Source organism: Polypterus senegalus, chromosome 16, assembly GCF_016835505.1.
Source record: "Polypterus senegalus isolate Bchr_013 chromosome 16, ASM1683550v1, whole genome shotgun sequence".
Classification (NCBI taxonomy): domain Eukaryota; kingdom Metazoa; phylum Chordata; class Cladistia; order Polypteriformes; family Polypteridae; genus Polypterus; species Polypterus senegalus.
In genome coordinates this window covers 7,446,682-7,465,583 of record NC_053169.1, presented here as the reverse complement: position 1 = coordinate 7,465,583, position 18,902 = coordinate 7,446,682, and the positions used below count along the sequence as shown (strand labels likewise).

General features: G+C 43.5%; 1 protein-coding gene across 1 annotated transcript in view; it reads right to left on the bottom strand.

Moving 5' to 3' along the window:
• lrrc1 (leucine rich repeat containing 1) overlaps positions 1 to 18,902 on the bottom strand; it is a 137,452-nt gene that overhangs the window by 82,673 nt on the left and 35,877 nt on the right. Inside the window, exon 2 of the mRNA XM_039737823.1 lies at positions 12,178 to 12,295. Within this exon, the coding sequence (XP_039593757.1) occupies positions 12,178 to 12,295 (118 nt within the window). The remainder of the gene's footprint in view (positions 1 to 12,177; positions 12,296 to 18,902) is intronic.

The following is an 18,902-nucleotide window of genomic DNA, read 5'->3' as shown; positions in this document are numbered from 1 at the left end:
TTTTTTTTTTTTTTTCCTGTCTTCCCTGGCTATCGGACCTTACTTTTACTCTATGTCAATTAGTGTTCCCTTATTTTAATTCTTATTTATTTTGTCTTTTTTCTTTCTTCATCATGTAAAGCACTTTGAGCTCCATTATTTGTAGGAAAATGTTCTCTAGAAATAAATGTTGTTGTTGTTAAGTGTGACAAACATGCAAAAATTAAAAAAAAAAAAAAGAAACCAGGAAGGGGGCAAATACTTTTTCACAGTACTGTATGCAATCCCCGCATTGAGACAACTCATAGAGAAGCCGAAAAAAAGAACAGAAAGGTTTGCATGTGGCGTGTATTGATTTGGAGAAGCCACATCAAGTGCTTTGGAGGTGCTTGAGAAAGAAAGTAAGTGAGGAGAGTCCAGGAAACATCTGAGCGAGTGAGTGAGGGACTCAGGTTGGGGTAACAGACAAGATCTTCTTGAAGACTTTGATCTGGTTAAGCACGTGTTGAGTCTTTGTAATAAGAAGTTTATATGTTTAATATGTCACTGCGCTCTGTACAAAAAATATTTTATAAATCTCCTCCTTCTCACATGCAAGTCCAGATTTAGCAGACAGGGGCTCATCATTTAGAACTGCTAGGCAAGCATTAGAAGACAAGAAAGGGACAACTACGAAAATGGGCGTTGGACTATTTCTGTGTGGCAGAGTTAGTATGACATTGGATCTTCTTTTCCTTGTTTGGATTGGCATGATTCACCTAAATAGAGGCCTGCACATGGAGAAAGGGTATAAAACGCTGGAACATTACCCGGCACACCTTTAAAGCCGACAGACGAATGGGAGATAACGTTATCCAATCCTGAAAATCCTTCCAGCGCAGCAAAGAAAACGGCAGACTGTCTACAGGGTGGTCCAGATCTAATTATGCAGATCCAGATTGTCTGGATGACTTTGATTTATGTGGGGACGATTCCAGTTCGGCGCAAAGACGATTCTTCATGTCGTCAGTTCGCACACTTCTTGATGTCGTCAGTTTGCACACTTCTTGATGTCGTCAGTTCGCACACTTCTTGATGTCGTCAGTTTGCACACTTCTTGATGTCGTCAGTTTGCACACTTCTTGATGTCGTCAGTTTGCACACTTCTTGAAGGTCTGGAATTGTTCGGGTGATTTTCTATGTAATGAACTTAATAAGTTATAGCGTAAGGAAAATTGCATAATCAGATCTGGACCACCCTATACATCGAGCTGCCACTTCAGTGAAAAGTCTTGTCATGGCTTCCCGTCTGTTATGCCGCGTAAACCGTCATTAAAGAAAGCCAAGTTCTTTTCTCTTATTTGATTTCTTACCGCCGTAGCACTAAGGGAGGGATATTGCATTGTTATAATATATCTGTTTAGGTTCCGGTTACTTAAGATGCCACAGTTGCAAAACAAACACATATCCAAGGAGCTAGCGCCTCCTATAGGAAAACAGTCTTGAGCTAAAAGACCGATCCACCTGGCGCAGGTCTTTTGCCGACGACATTGTTTTGTGTAGCAGCAGACAAGAGGAAGTGGAGAGGATATTGGAAGAATGGGCAAGGACTTTGGAAGACATGGAGGTTGAAGATAAGACGACAACGACAGAATATCTGAGATTTAATGATGATCAGAATTCAGAAGTTAGCCTGCAGGAACAGCTACTGAAAAGACTGGGTAAGTTTAAATATCTAAGGATCAGTGGTAGCCCAAGATGGAGAATTAGAGGCAGAGATAACCCACAGAGTGCAGTGTGGATGGAATAACTGGAAGTCTCTCTTTAAACTGCCTTTCCCGAGGTTTCTTCCATTTTTCCCTACAAGGTTTTTTTTGGGAGTTTTCCTTGTCTTCTCAGAGAGTCAAGGCTGGGGGGCTGTCAAAAGGCAGGGCCTGTTAAAGCCCATTGCGGCACTTCCTGTGTGATTTTGGGCTATACACAAATAAACTGTATTGTATTGTATTGTAAGAAGGTATCGGGAGGATTGTGTGGTCGAAAGAATCAAGGCGAAGGTTAAAAGGCCGACGTTTTGAAGATAGTGAGGTAAGAGCAGCAAATGATACCGAGACATGGGCACTAAAGGCAGAGCAGGAGAAGAAGTTGAACGTGGCAGAAATGAGACAGCTTAGATTAATAGATTAGGATAAGAAATGAGACAATCGGACATACAACAAAATTGATGGAGGAAAGGAAGTTGAAGTGATGTACACACGTGACGAGGAGAGACAGAGGGTGATGGGGGTGGAAGTCCAGGGGAAGAGAAGGCTAGAGAGGCCAAAGTGGAGAAGGATGGATAAAGTATGAGAAGATCAACTTAGCCGCTCTTCTCTGGACCTTTTCTTGGGCTGCTATGTCCTTTTTGTGGCCTGATGACCAAAACTTCACCCAGGACTCCAGATGAGGCCTCACCAGTGTGTTATGAAGCTTGAGCAGAACCTCCTGTGACTTGTACTGCACACATCAAGGCGCTATATAATCTGACATTCTGTTAGCCTTCTTAATGAACACTGTCTGGAAGGTGATAGCTTTGAGTCCACTACGACTCCTAAATCCTTCTCACATGATGTACTCTCGATTTTCTGACCTCACATTGTGTATTCAGACTTCACATTTTTACTTCCTATGTGTAATTCTTTACATTTACTGACATTAAATTTCATCTGCCACAGCCTGTCTGCTATCCAAGTCCTTCTGTGATGACATAACGGATTCTCAATTATCTGCCAATCCACGTATCTTGGTATCATCTGCAAACTTAACCAGCTTGTTACTTACTTATATTACTATGTGAATCATTTATATTTATTAACAATAGCAGCGGCCCCAGCACTGACACCTGCTGGTCACCACTTTTAACATCGGCCAATTCTGATGAGGTTCCTCACACCATCACCCTCTGCTTCCTGCGTCTGAGCCAATTCGGTACCCCAAAGACACTCCACACACCCTGAACTGACACTTTTTAGTCTGATGCCCACCTTCTCATGTGGCACCTCATCAAATGCTTTCTGAAAGTTCAGATCAATAATCTCATCTGCTCCACTCGGGTCATATCCTTTTGTTGGCTCCTCCTACAATTCCAGCCTGTTAGTAAAACACGACCTCCCTCTTCTGAGCCCACGCTGACTGTTCCTAATAACTCCTGTCCTTGCCAGGTGTTGCTCAGTCTCCTCCTTAATAATTTAGATCAAATTAGTGAAGTCAGAGATCTCCATGTTTGAGGTTGGGGGATAAGTCCGTCACTAAGTTTTCCCGTTCAACTATAAGCATAAAAATACCAGAATACATCAAACGTTATCTGTTATTTTGTGAATAAATTCTCGACAGTCATAACAGATAAACAGGATAACTTGGACTGCACAGGATGGGTTTAGCTTGATGCATCCCTTCCGGTGGTAACTTCTACAGTAGAGCTTGTGATAAAAATCTTCACGTCAGAATGAAAATTTGCACAAGTCAGCTGGGATTACGTGATTAGAGTCCGCAGCTGTGGCAAGGAAAGAAGATCTTAAAATACAAAAAGCAGTAACACATTATGTAGTAGCTTTTTAAACTGGGGAAACTTCTACATTTTTGCTAAATCTTTTTAGCATGCACATTACTGAAAGAACATAACATTTTTAAAATCCAGACCAGGGGGTCCTCGATCACAGTCCTGAAGGGCCGCAGTGGTTGCAGCGTTTTAGTTTCCTAATTAGAAAGCAGTCCTTGCTGATAATGAAACTTGCTATTGAACTGTTTATCTTGTTAATGCTTGCATTCAATCCGAGAGCAATTTGAATTGCACTGTAGAGTTTCCTCATCCAAGTGTTTTGTGGACCAGAATGGATTTAAACTTAATGCTCCTTCCAATTCCCCTCTCATTCATTTTTTATCACAGGTACTTTAGCACGGGAGCTGGAGAGCTGCTGGTTTATTGGTTCTCTGTATCTCATTATTAATTAATGTCTGATTAAGAAAACGGACAACAATTAAAACTTAGATGCAGCTAATAAAATCTAAAATGGGCAAGGAGACTTTGTGCCAGCAAAGCCGCGGGTCCAGATCGAGTGTCGCCACGACTGTGCGTTGGAGCTGGGGAGTCCTCTACAGGGTGCGCACAAGGTCCGTATACAGTGATCCCTCGCTATATCACGCTTCGACTTTCACGGCTTCACTCTATCACGATTTTTTTCTCATACGCGCTTACGTCACTACGCATGCGCTTTCTGAGAACTTTAATCTAAGCCCTACGATGGCTCCTAAACGTGCTGCTTTTTCTAAGCCTTCTGACAATAAAACTAAGCGCCGGAGGAAGATGCTTACTATCCAGCAGAAGGTGAAACTCTTGAATATGATTAAAGATGGCATTACCCTACAAAAGCCTCCTCACGCATATGAAAAGACAGCGCCAGCAACTGCCTATCAAGATGTTCTTCAGCCGCGCACCCAGACACCCACTGCCTACTCCTGGTACTCCTTTAGCGGAAGAAGACAACGCCACACCTGCTGAAGATACTGCACCACCTCTGAAGACTCTCCTACGGAGGTCGTGCCTTCATAGGTTAGTGGTTGTGTGCAATTAAATGTACAGCACAATAATCTACTAGATAAAAACGTTCGGGATTGTCCTTCCGTCCCGTGAGTGCAAAGCGTAGTGGTATTCCGCTTATCACAGACTTACTATTTACGGCTTGAGGTACGAAGCGACGCGATGTGAGCAGAGTTCTGGTGCTGTCATCGTTCACAAAAAATAGACAAAATGATGTCTCTGGAAATAATTAATGTTGATGGAGTACAAATGCCTCACCGCGTAGTAAATATCAGGGGAGATGGTGCTTGCTTATTCTCATCTATAGCTTATTTAGTGCATGAAACTCCGTCTTTAGCGGTACAGATTCGGGCTGACATTGTACGACTTTGGACAGGCACTCAAGGGGATAAAAAAACGTAGGTTTTCGGGAGATGTTATGAATGGGCACTTTGATGTTCTCATTCCCTACACTTACATGCCTGACGTACACATGGAGCGCACAAAAATTGAGAATAAAAGTCGGTCACCTTAAAAGGCAAGTGCGCCTAGTAATAAGATATTTGTAACGTCTAATATGTCTTCTCTTATTTTGTCTACTATATTGGGTAATACGAGTGTAATGGTGACTAAAGGGTGTTATTTCATGTCTAGAGGGCTCTAATAATGTTAAAAAAACGTGTTTAGAAGGTCGTAAACAGGTTTTCTATACTCTAATTGTGAAAATATTCGATTTATAAATAAAGAATCCTACTTCGCGAAAATTAATTTATCACGGTAGAGTCTGGAACGGAGTAACCGTGATAAACGAGGGTTCACTGTACCCCTATCTTTAGGAGCTTTTACATGAATAACCATGACAATCTGGTTCCTATGGACATCAGCCCAAGTCTTCCTGGTATTTCAAAGTGAGTTTCCGACATCCTGTCTGGTCCTGCCACCTGATGCCGCTCAAGAAATCGCAACAATGTGGCGGTCGTTCCAAGACGAAGCGATGGGTGACACAAGTGTTTTCACCATCGAGGAGCATTTGGTGGCCACTGTGTGGGTTCATGAGCGGTCTGTTACTGGGAAATTGATCAAAACTGTCATGGATGACTTTGTTGTGCGTTTTGGGAAGGCATCGCCAACAAACAGGACATTGTTACAGTGGGAGAAGGCGGCTTTTGCAACAGGCAGCATCTGAGATGCGCCGCCAAGTGGAAGACCATCCACAAGGCATGAAACGTGTGCAGATGTGGCAGAGTCTGTCCAACGATCCCCAATGAAATCCACTCGTAAACGTGCTGCCGAGTTGGGAATAGCGGAATCGACAACGCGAAAACACATCAAACAGGACTTGCAAATGAAATGTTGCCTTCCATTGCACGTTAACGAGTTATCAGATGCCGACTTGGACAGACGTCAGGAAGCTTGTGATCTGATGCTGCACCAATTTCCAACAAATGCCGAGAAGGAAAAGGTTATGTTCTCTGACAAGTGTGTGATTTATCGCAGCTCCCGCAATCGAAACGCGTTTTCAAAATCCTCCGAAAGTTAGGGGTATACGGACTTTGTGCGCACCCTGTACAGCGCATCTTCAACCTAAGCCTGGAACAGGGGAATATCCCGAGGCTTTGGAAAACATCTTGCATCACCCCAGTGCCAAAGGTACCACGTCCTGCTGAGCTGAATGACTCGTCACATGTGATCCTGACTAGAGCTGCTGATTTATTGTACAGACTTCATCTCTGTTGTTAGTCATTAGCACTAAAACAGAAGTAACATGACAGTTAGAATTGAATACTAACCCTCACCTATTCAGTTTCTCTTCTCGGTACTCAAATGTGGCACTTGGTGCCACGGCCCACCTGCCAAGTTGTTTTGCCTGCCTATGGTAAAGTCATCCCTGATGGAGGATTGCAGGAATCGTGGGAAAGAGGGGTCCTTTCATTGGATTGGCTGGCCCAGCACTGTTTCAGCCGTGGAATGGCCAAATGGGGGAGGCAGCGTGATGGGCGAGGTCTCCAGGACTCTAAAAATATCCAAATCTTATTATGTGATATCATCAAGTGTTGAATTCTGCTCCGTACTTCTAAACATTTTATTACTATGCTGTATTGTTCTGTTCTGTGTATTGTGTTGTATTGACCCCCTTCTTTTGACACGCCCAACCTACCTGGAAAAGGGGTCTCTCTTTGAACTGCCTTTCCAGAGGTTTCTTCCATTCTCCCTACAGGGTTTTTTTGGGCAGAGAGTCAAGGCTGGGGGGCTGTCAAGAGGCAGGGCCTGTTAAAGCCCATTGCGGCACTTCCTGTGTGATTTTGGGCTACACAACAATAGACGGTATTGTATTGTTTGAAGACCATGGAGTGGCTGCCGCTTCACCACCTGAGGCCACAGGTCCGCCATGCCCTCGACCCTCTGCAGTTGGCATACCAGGAGAAGGTGGGAGCGGAGGATGCCATCATCTATATTCTACACCAGGGGTCCTCAATCACGGTCCTGGAGAGCCGCAGTGGCTGCAGGTTTTTGCTCCAACCCAGTTGCTTAATAAAAAGCACTTATTGCTAAAGTAACACTTCTGCTTCACTTTAGTGATTTTGAGCCCTTATTGCTTCATTTGGTCTTAAACAGCTATTTGAATTGCTCCTTATTATCAATGACATGCAAATGACAAGACAGAGCAGCATTTCTCCATTTAGCTTCTTTACATTTACACCTGTGTGTATTGATCTGCACTATTGGGTTTAATTAAATACTTGGAAGAAAAATGAAGAGAAAAAAGTGAAGGACTGAGAATTACTCGTCCATTTTAGCCTTCAAATCATTTGCATGATAGAAAGGGAAAGAAAATCTAGGATATGAGAATGAGCTGACATAGCAGAGTTGATTTAATGTCATAGCTTGTTAGTGCTTTATTGGCAAGAACTGCTTTCTAATTAAGCAACCAGTTCAGAACAAAAACCTGCAGCCACTGCGGCTCTCCAGGACTGGGATTGAGGACCCCTGAGCTACACCGATCCCTCTCCTACTTGGACAGAGGCAGTGGTGCAGTAAGAATTATGTTTCTGGACTTTTTTAGCGCCTTCAACACCATCCAAACCTCTGGCTCTCCACGTGTACTTTTGTTCGTCCGAGCCGACGCTAGATGGCCTAAGGCTAAGAGTGGTCCCTGAACAGTTTCTACAAATATTCCTTTAAGCCACAAGTCTACGCCAGACGTCCAGCGCACATCAAACTGCTTTGCTGCTCCGTTCAGTCATCATGAGGAGCGGAGCACTGGATTTTCGCAGGGCCTGCTATGAATGCGAATTGCCCTCACAGATGTTTATTACAAATCTTTTTTTGCCTTTCTGCTCTAAATCTACAAAAATGAAAAGATGGCTGAAAGGAAGACGGCACCGTATAATAATACAGTACAGTATAAGCAAAAGGCATTCGGCACTTTATCAGCTGTCAGATCACTCAAAGTGGGCCTCCACTTAAGCAACCAATAAAGATTTTCCAATCAGTGTTGAAAAAAGCAAATCTCAGACAAAATGGCCTCAATCCTAGCAGTCTGCCAAGCAGCTCCAGCAGAAGCCGACTAAGCCAGGATTGCGGTTGGATGATTGCAGCTGAAAACGAGACACTTGGAGTGCACTGGAAGGGCAGGCCTTTTATTTAGTTATTTATTTAGTTATTTTTCATTTCCACAGTCATTCTGAGCTTTTTCATGTGGGGTGTTAATACAGTAAAAATAAAAGAATACACTTTAAGACTTTGCAAAGAGGCCACTCTCTCACTTTTATCATTTCTTTGTTGTTGAAGTTGACAAGCGCGCGTGTTTCACAGCAAGTTAAAGGTTTTTGTATTTGTGCTCCCTCAACGTTCATTCATTCCTTTATTTTCCACTGCTTATCTGAGACCAGGTCGCCATATTACTCTCAGCAGTGAGGCCCACAGGTTCCTATCCCCCCGGCACACTTGCCAGCTCATACTGTGTGATCCCAAAGCACCTCAAGGCCACCTGGGAGATGATAATCCACCCAAAGAGCCCTGGGTCTTCCTGCCCATCAGGGAGGGCATCCATATCAGAGGCCCAAAGCACCTCAGTTGGTTTCTCTCGAGGCGGACGGTCAGCAGCTCTACAGTTGTGGCCAAAAGTTCTGAGAAGGACCCAAGTGTTGGTGTTCACAAAGTTTGCTGCTTTGGTGTTTTTAGATCTTTGTGTCAGACGTTTCTCTGGTGTACTGAAGTAGAATGACAAGCAGTTCAGAAGATTCAAAGGCTTTTATTGACAATGACATGAAGTTTTTGGAAAGAGTCCATATTGGCAGCGTTGGCTCTTCTGTCCTTTTCAAGACCTCTGCACATCGCCCGGGCAGGCTGGCAATCAACTTCTGGGCCAAACCCTGACTGATGGCAGCTGCCCATTCTTGCATCATCAAAAACTGATGGGTTTGTGTTTGTCCACCTGCCTCTTGACCACAAGTTCTCAATGGGATTAGAGATGTGGGGACTTTCCTGGCCATGGACCCCAATTGTCGATGTTTTGATCCCCGAGCCACTTATGGCCCAGTCCTCTGTCATGTTGGTCACCAGACTGTTCTTGGATGGATGGCAGAAGTTGCTCTCCAAGGATGTTTGGGTCCCATTCTTTATTCCTGGCTGTGTTCTTAGGCCAAATTGTGAGTGAGCCCTGCACTGCCTTGAATGGCCTCAGGATGCTTTACTGTTGGCCTGACACAGGACTGATGGCAGTGCCGCTCACCTTTTCTTTTCTCCAGATGCCCCAAACCATCAGAAAGGGGATTCATCAGAGACAATGACTTTTCCCCCAGCAGTCCAATCCCAGAATATCAGTCTGTCCCTGATGGCTTCTTTGCTGCCCTTCCTGACACCCACCAGGCCATCCTCTAAAAGTCTTCGCCTCACTCACACCTGCCTGCTACCATTCCTGAGCCAGCTCTGCCCTGGTGGTGCCCGCAGCCGATTCAGCTTTAGGAGACGCTCCTGGCGCTTGCTGCGACTTTCTTGGGCACCCTGACGCTTTCTTCACCTCGCTATTGTAACTCAATCAGCCTGACAGAGTGACCTCCAGCCTTGTCCTCGTCTCACTCGAGTTAACGAGAGGATCACTGAAATGACGTCAGAAGGTCCTTTTTGTGACAGGGCTGACACAAAATGGGATGAAGTTCATTTTCATGGCAAAGAGGGACTTTGTAGTTCAGTGCAGTTCATCTGATCGCTCGTCAGAACATTCTGGAGTCCTAAGATCTGAGGCAGCAAACTTGGTTAAAATTCCCATCTGTGTCATTCTCAACACCTTTGGCCGCGACTGTACTCCTGTTTGTGCCTCTCATCCTGTCTTTAAGGGAGAGTCCAGCCACCCTGCGGAGGAAGCTCATTTTGGCTGCTTGTGCCCACAATCTCATTCAAAGCTCATGACTGTGGGCGAGGGCAGCGACGTAAATCGACTTGCAAATCCAAGCGATTCACCTTCTGGCTCAGCTCCTTCTTCACTTCTATGGATTGGTATATCAACGGCTCTCTCATGTAAATTAAAACATTGTTGAGGACCACGAAGCAAGAAAATAATCATGTCGTCTCGTCAAATGGAGCCCCGAGTGCAACTGGAAGGCCCACTGAACAGCTCTTCTGCATAAAAATCTGAACTATTTTACCAGGAGCCACTTCTTTGTAAATGTTTGCTCAAGGCTTGTGGCAATGGAAGCAATTTAATTGCTCACTCACAGGCTCTGCACATTTTCTATATTTAAAAAGCAAAAAAAAAAAAAAACATGCCTGCCTGAGTTGGTTACGTTATGTTTTGCAAGATAGAAGGAATAAACCAAGACCTTCAATCGATTCCCAATTTCTTTCTGGTATAATCTGGAGATTATTATTCTTCATATTTGGCAGATACAGTTGTGCTTGAATGTTTGTGAACCCTTTCAAATTGTCTATATTTCTGCATAAATACGACCTCAAACATCATCACAACGCCTGAACAAACCTTGTCAAGAAAACCTGAACAACTGGACACCATGGAAAAGAGGATGGTGGCAAAACTGGACGCCATCTTGAAAAATCCCCTCTGTGAGGCGCCGTCTTGGAGCACTTTAAGCCACAGGCGCATCCCACCCCGGTGTGCTAAGAAGCGCCTCTGGGGGTCTTTCCTGCTCGTTGCTAACAAACCAATTCAGTTAAATGCTTTCTATTTTGAATTTTGGGCACACTATACTGTGCGTTTATGCTCGTCTGTCTGTCTGTGTCTCTCTCAGATAGGCAGACAGAGACGGACACAGAGAGACAGACAGACATAAAGGTATATTGTGCACAAAATTCAAAATAAACTTCGCCAGTATATCGCGAGAAAGCATTTAACTGAATTGGTTTGTGAGCAACGAGCAGTGAAGACCACAGACATAGAGTTACTAGACGCCGCATGAGCAGCAGCATCGTATGTCACCGTCGCCGCCATATTGCGAGTGGCACTGCTGTTGAGTGAAGTAGTGGATAATGTGCTGCTTGGGATTACAAACCGCTGGACGCTCCAAACCAGATCCCGGGGGATTACATTTCATAGGCAAGGCTGAACAATTGTTTTGGTTATATTTGGCCATTTGAAAATCCCGTTTTTTAATCTTAACTTTAGCTACGCCATGCTAAGCTAGCAAAGCTATGCATTTATGAGCTCAAGTGACCATCCAAACAACGTTTTGGCTAAACGTATTTAGTCACTGACTATGTAGATTGTTGTTAGCTGTGAACATTTCTCAAACTCTGAAGGTTTCCCACCTCGGGAAGCAGTGGGATTTAGACGGGATTTGGAGAAAGCTGTCCTGTGACGTGTGCCGTGCTAGTTTGGTTACAGATGCTGTACCGGCGTCATATGATCAAAGCTACCACTCGCTCACATTAAAGAACAAAGGAGGTCTGATGATTCCTTCTGAGGGTCCAGTCAAGGTGGTCAAAGTAGCTGAGCGTGTTATCTGACAGTCGACCTTAGGGCAAGCTGTCAGTGGATCTTTGATCAGTCAGTTTGTTCAGGCTGACATTGGTTCAGATGAAGGAGCACATCGAGGAAACACAGTTTGAAATTGACAACCATCATTTCATGCTCATGTCTTTAGTTGTGTCACAAACTGAGGCTGCACCACATTGCCAGACTGAATCCTCTCAAATTACAGAGTGGCAACACACGGAAAAAACTACATAAGACGGTTCTGTTTCGTGGACTTTTCACCGTCTCCCTCTGCGTCTGTCTGTCTGTCTGTCCCATTGGCGTTAATGTTTCTGCTGCTGCATGCATCTGAATTTCCCCTTGGGATTAGTACTAGGGTGTTGGGCCGTGTTAGCCATTATGGATGTAGTGAGAAGTCAAGCAAAATGACCCCTTTCATTGGCTAACTACAAAGGTTACAATATGGAGGCTTTTGAGGCGACTCAGGCCCTTGTGTTTAATAAGGTTGGTCTAATCAGGCCGCCTTCTACGTATCATCGAAGGCAGCACTTGACGTATGCCGTTATATCCATTGTCTACCATTGGTATTGTACCACTGTCACTACTAGGGGGAAAAGTGCAAGTTACAAATGTGGCTGTACTGCCTACATGTGACAATTCTTTTGAACCCGAGATTAATGAGACAATATCAAACAAGTCATTTCCCCCAAAACACTTTCAATGACTTTTCACTCACCGTTGCGGGATACGTCAAGTTCTACTAGCTGCATGAAGTTGGCTATTTCTGGAGGAAGTCGCTGAATCTCATTGTCACTAAGTCCAAGCTTTCGCAACTTTATCAGCTGGAAAAAGGGCTGTAAAACAAGGAGAAACACAGAAAAGGAAAAAAAAAAGTCTTAATTAAACCAGAAACTTTGGATTTCAAAAGAAGTGGCAGATTCAGTTCAAATAAAACACAGCAAAGCAAATCCATCTGAAGGGAATATTAACAATTTTCTACCTCCACGTGCACAGACAAACATTAAAGGTAGAAGAGCCAATTGGATTCCATTTAGTTTCGTTAAGTTTGACTTGATTGTATGGAATGTTACATGCTTTAGATAAATTCAATCCTCTTCTTCTTTCGGCTACTCCCATTAGGGGTCACCATAGCGGATCATCCTGCTCCATCTCTTCCTGTCCTCGTCATCTTGCTCTGTCACCCCCATCACCTGCATGTCATCTTCCTTGGCAGCTCTATCCTTAGCACCCTTCTCCCAATATACCCAGCATCTCTCCAAACCAACCCAATCTCACCACCTCTCTGACTTTGTCTCCCACCCGTCCCACCTGAGCTGACCCTCTAATGTCCTCGTTTCTAATCCTGTTCATCCTCGTCACACCCAATGCAAATCTGAACATCTTTATCTCTGTCACCTCCAGCTCTGTCTCCGGTGCCATCGTCTCCAGCCCATATGACATAGCTGGTCTCACTACCATCCTGTAGACCTTCACTGTCACTCTTGCTGATACCCATCTGTCACAAATCACTCCAACACAAGTTAAAAAACAAAAAGGTAGAAGAGACTAAGAAATAGAAATTGTTACGTCGTTAATCAAACACACAAGTCAGACAGGCCTTATAATTTAAATGGGTTCACTGGGAGGAAAGCTTAAGGATTTCTGAGTTGCTCATCTCTCCAGTATGCCACCCAAATAATTCTTACTTGCCCTTACACCCCAAAGTAATCCCTGAACGTGGATAGAGAAGCAGCTTGGTACTTCGGGAGAGGCAGGCTGGGATGAGCAAAGTAACTAACTGATGGTGACACAAAAAAAAACAACAAGAGTGGAAATGATTGAACCGACTGTGAGAGCAAAACCTGTTGAGTTCATGTTAATGGTAAATAAACATTTACATTTAAACAGCAGTTAGCGCTCACATACATAACATGGAAGATTCTGTTGTGACCCCCATAAGCTATAAGGTAATGGAATGTTTTTAATGTTCACCTACATTTCTGACAGCCAGAAAGATGAACTGATCATACAGAAAGGCATTAAGGGCACACACGTGTGAGTAGGAGGCAGCTAAAGGGCTTAAATAATTGTAATAACACATCCGACCAGGGGGCGGCGGGGTCCACCGACTGTCTCTCTCAGTTCCCTGCAGACCTTTCCCGGGAAATCCTGCAAGGTTCCGACGCCTCTGAAGCGGTCAACTTCCAGTTTTTTTGCACCTTTTGAAGACATCACTTCCGGGCCAGATGACATCACTTCCAGTTTTTTTTTTTGCCCCCTTTGACGACGTCACTTTCAGTTTTTTTGCCCCCTTTGACGACGTCACTTCCAGTTTTATTGCCCCCTTTGAGAACATCACTTCTGGCCCAGTCAACATTACTTCCATTTTTTCGCCCCCTTTGACGACCTCACTTCCAGTTTTTTTTTGCCCCCTTTGAGAACGTCACTTCCGGGCCAGACGACATCACTTCCAGTTTTTTTTTGCCCCCTTTGATAACATCACTTCCAGCTCAGACGACGTCATTTCCAGTTTTTTTGCCCCCTTTGACGACGTCACTTTTGGCCCAGTCAACAGTACTTCCATTTTCTTTTGCCCACTTTGATGACATCACTTCCTGCCCAGACGACATCACTTCCAGTTTTTTTTTTTGCCCCCTTGGACAACGTCACTTCCAGTTTTTTTGCCCCCTTTGACGATGTCACTTCCAGTTTTATTGCCCCCGTTGACGACGTCACTTCTGGCCCAGTCAACAGTACTTCCATTTTTTTTTTGCCCACTTTGATGACATCACTTCCGGCCCAGACAACATCATTTCCAGTTTTTTTGCCCCTTGGACGACGCCACTCACTTTTTGCCCCTTTGAGTTTTCCAGTTTTTCTGCCCCCTTTGATGACGACACTTCTGGCGCAGTGAACAGTACTTCCATTTTTTTTTTTTTGCCCAATTTGATGATGTCACATCCGGGCCAGATGACATCACTTCCAGTTTTTTTTGCCCCCTTTGAGAAACATCACTTCTGGCCCAGGCGATGTCACTTCCAGTTTTTCCGGCCCCGTTGACAACGCCACTTCCGTCTCCGCCCCTTTTGATGACGTCACTTCCTATGCGGGTCTTTAAAACGGCCATCTTACTTACAATGAATCAGTTCTATTTTGGACTCAGTCTGGTGAACGTCTCTGTTACTTGAAAAGCCAGGGCTATTATACGGGTGGCTGCCCCAAACCCTTTTTTATGATGTCTGGACTCAATTATTGTCACAGTACATACAGTGCCCTCCACAATGTTTGGGACAAAGACATTTTTTCCTTCACTTAAGCCCTCCGTTGCACCATTTCAAATTATGATTCACACAATTTGGACGAGGCAGGGCACTTTCTCTTCCCTACGCAGAAGAAAAAGAACAATTCACCATAGTAGTGGGACTACTGGGGGCTGGCAGTAATTTGGGTGACGAACAACAGGCATTGGGGCCTGGCAAACAGTCCTCTACGTGGTTCACTCGGTTATCTAATCTTCTGTTTGTGTTCAGTCGGACGACCCACTTATTTTGCCTGATCCTTTGTGAAACATAACGAGAGGGCTATTCAACGACAGACACCGGCCCATCAGCCCAAGGGACGTGACACACATTTATTTGGCTTGGGAAATTCTTTTTAATTAGGGTAACCTGCAGGAGACAGAACACCAGTCTGTAATGATACTAAAAATGTTTTTATATATTATATTCATTTATTTATTTATAAAGCACTTTAAAAACAATATGACTGACCAAAGTGCTGTACAATAAAAACCAACATATAAGACACACAATAACCAAAGGGGTAAAAGAAACTGAAACACATAAGAGTTGAAGAAATTCATAATAAAAAAAGTACACAGATAGTCAACATCTCACACGGGGTCAAAGGCCAGCCCAAATCCGAACGTGTACAATATAACCGCCTCCCGAATTCGAACGCAGTACAATATAACCGACGAATTGCTGCATAATATAACCGCCGCCCGAATTCGAATGCGTACAATATAACCGCCGCCCGAATTCGAACGAGCACACCACCACATATACAACCTTCATGCTGACATGCTGGCCTCGCTCGTGTATTAGCGGCTAAGCGAGTTTCTGTTTCCTTACCCCGACTCCACCTCACACTTCCAGGCCGGACAGACAGACTCGCACACTTCCACGCCTAGACGTTCATATAGAAGATTAACAATAGCAGCAGCCTGGACACCACTCTTAACTTCACCCGAGTCTCATAAGGTTCGTCACCCCCATCACCCTCTTCTTCCTGTATCTGTGCCAATTCTGCACCCACCTACACACCACACCCTGAACTGCCACTTCTTTTAGTTTGATGCCCACCCTCTCATGTGGCACCTCATTAAATGCTTTGTGAAAGTCCAGATACATGATATCAAACGCTCCCCTCTGCTCATATCCTTCAGTTGCTTCCAGTGCTGCTCCAGTTTCTTGCCCACTGGAGCAATGACTATCCTGATTGTCACTTCTTCTCGGTATCTGCCAGTTTGTGTTTTTGGTCACCTCATCACATTCTTTAAACGATCCTACAGGACACAGCCCAGCCAATGGCTCTCAGGTTGGCGGGGTGGACGCTGCAGTAGTGCAGCGACAGGATAATCCTGAAAGTTTCAGAGAGCTTAAATAGAGTGAAAAAGCAGGCAAAGAGAAAAGCATCGAATAAATCATGAAGAGTGTCACCACCGCCACAAGCGCTCCAAACAGAGTCCATGACTAATTCAGAACAATTAAAAGAGAAACCGATTTGGCTTCATTTTTGCTGCATTCCAGTACATGTTGGGTCGTGTTGACTGAATGCACCGACAAGCACATCACGAATAATAAAACAGAAACTACAAGACGTTCCAATTTTAAGAGTTGAGACTGGCTCAGACGACGAGGCATGAACTCCAAGACAAACATTATCAGATTAAAACAACATGTAGAGCGTGCTCAGACGTCAATAATAAAGCGAATCCATGCAAAAATCTCTTTCAGAAAGAAGTGGCTGTGCCAGACACCAACACGGAGAATCCTGTCAACACCAAACGACAGGCTAGAGCTCTAATGAGACACAGACGGCCAGATCTGTGCTGAGGTCTACTGGATTTGTTTTCTTGGAGAAAAAGAAAAAAAAAAAAAAGTGGAAGCAACAAGTAAAACCCCCCGGAGGAGCCCACCAGAGAAAAACCCTGGGGAGGACAAGCAAGAGCCCCACAGACCACACTGGGCATGGAAATCAAACACAGGAAAGCCTCGTCTGTGAAGTGGCGGCACTAACCAATGCACGGACACGCTGAGCGTCCGGTTTATACTTATGGCAAAATATTTCAATACTGTGGGATCAATCCTGGGGTCTCAGATCATCAGAACAATAGTCTTTGGAGTTAGAATTACTCTACATTTATTTCACAGACACCTTCATGCAAGATGACTTTAAATTCAGAATACAATGGATTCAGAAATTACTGAGACCCCTTCACTTTCTGCACACTTGACCCACCTTAATAAAAGAATAACTGACTGTCTGTCTGTCTGTCTATCCAGCTGCTATGTCTGTCATTCTAAAAGATGGCGCATTACAAACACTTGTGCTAATAAAATGCATTGCAGCTGTCACTCCAACAGATGGTGCATAACATTAGCACTGTTTTCATGGATGTCATACCAAATGGCATAGAGCAGAGACATACGCACTGCATTTGTCACTCCAACAGTTGGTGCATCGCAAACACTTGTGGTAATAAAATGTATTGCAGTTATTACTCCAACAAGTGGCGCATCACAAATACTAAAACTGCTTTCATGGATGTCATACCAAATGGCATATAGCAGAGACATACGCACTGCATTTGTCACTCCAACAGTTGGTGCATCGCAAACACTTGTGGTAATAAAATGTATTGCAGTTATTACTCCAACAAGTGGCGCATCACAAATACTAAAACTGCTTTCATGGATGTCATACCAAATGGCATAGAGCAGAGACATACGCACTGCATTTGTCACTCCAACAGTTGGTACACTGCAAACAATTGTGGCAATAAATGTTACAATAGTTTGTGAAAAACCTACAAACGGTTATGATGCTCCATCATTGAGAATGACAAATGCAACACATTTAATCCACTGTATTACTAAATGGCATATGCATGGCAGTTTATTCCAACAGATGGCACATCACAAACATTTGTATTAATAAAATGCAATGAATGTGTCACTCCAACAAAGGGTGCATCACAAACATTAGTAATAAAATGGCTTATGCCATGAGAGATGTGAGATTTCAGATTTAGATTTTTAATACTTTTGCAAACCTTTCTGAAAACAGATTTTCACTTTGTCATTATACCTTACTGAGTGTAGGCCGATGGGCAAAAATGGCAAATATATCCAATTAAAATGAAATCTACAACACAACAAAGTGTGCAGAAAGTGAACGGCTCGGAAGTGTTTGCAATGTGGGAAAAACTTTCAAACTTAAAAGAAAAGAAACACCCTGAAACTGCTGCAACTGATCGCGCCGTGGCGCTATTTAGTGACACTCGCCTAACTCATTTCAGAAACATTCTAAAGAAACGGAGGACTAAAAGCTCCTTGGACAGGTTTCTATTGAAATGCCTTGAGAATGAAAGTGACGAAGCATGGCAAAAAAAGAAAAAAAAAAAAAACTAGTGAAGAAGAAAATGAAGTTAAGCAAAAGTGAAGCGAAAGAAAAAAATTTATACAATCCGCTAATCGGCTCCGCCAACATCAGTTTATTTCTTTAGATTCTCTTTTATGTATTAGGTTTTATTTTGTTTGTATACAATATTTGTTCATTATAAATACATTTTTCTTATGTTCAAAACATTTTTAAAAATTGGGGTGGTTTTTAAGGGGCTGGCACGAATTAATCTCATTTCAATTAATTTCAATGGAGAAAACTGATTTGAGATACGAGCATTTTGACTTACGAGCAAATTAAACTCGTATCTCAAGGTATCACTGTATTACCCTTTGAACGTCAAGTGCAAAATTGCAATTAGCTCAAAACACGGTCATTTTTCGAAAAAATGCAAAGCGACAAAAAATGCTTAGAATGTGGTGGTCTACCATAATATGATGTGAAATGACCACATTTTTAATATTTTTAAAGGAAATGTTTGAGGTAAAACACCACTTCCGGTTAGCGGAAAATAGCTCAAAAGTTGATAGAAATGTATGTTTTGTACCCAATACTTGTATGCAAAATTTGGTTGACTTGAGTGAAAGTGTACTCACGTTATCGTGTTTATACACACAGACAGAGACACAGACATAATTCCAAATATTGTATTTCCGGACTCAGGAAAGTCTAAAACATCGAGACTCCTCAAAATCAAATTTATGGGCGATTACAATATTTTTCCACGAGAAAGTAAATCCGACTCTGGGAGGTCTAAAACATCGAGATTCATCA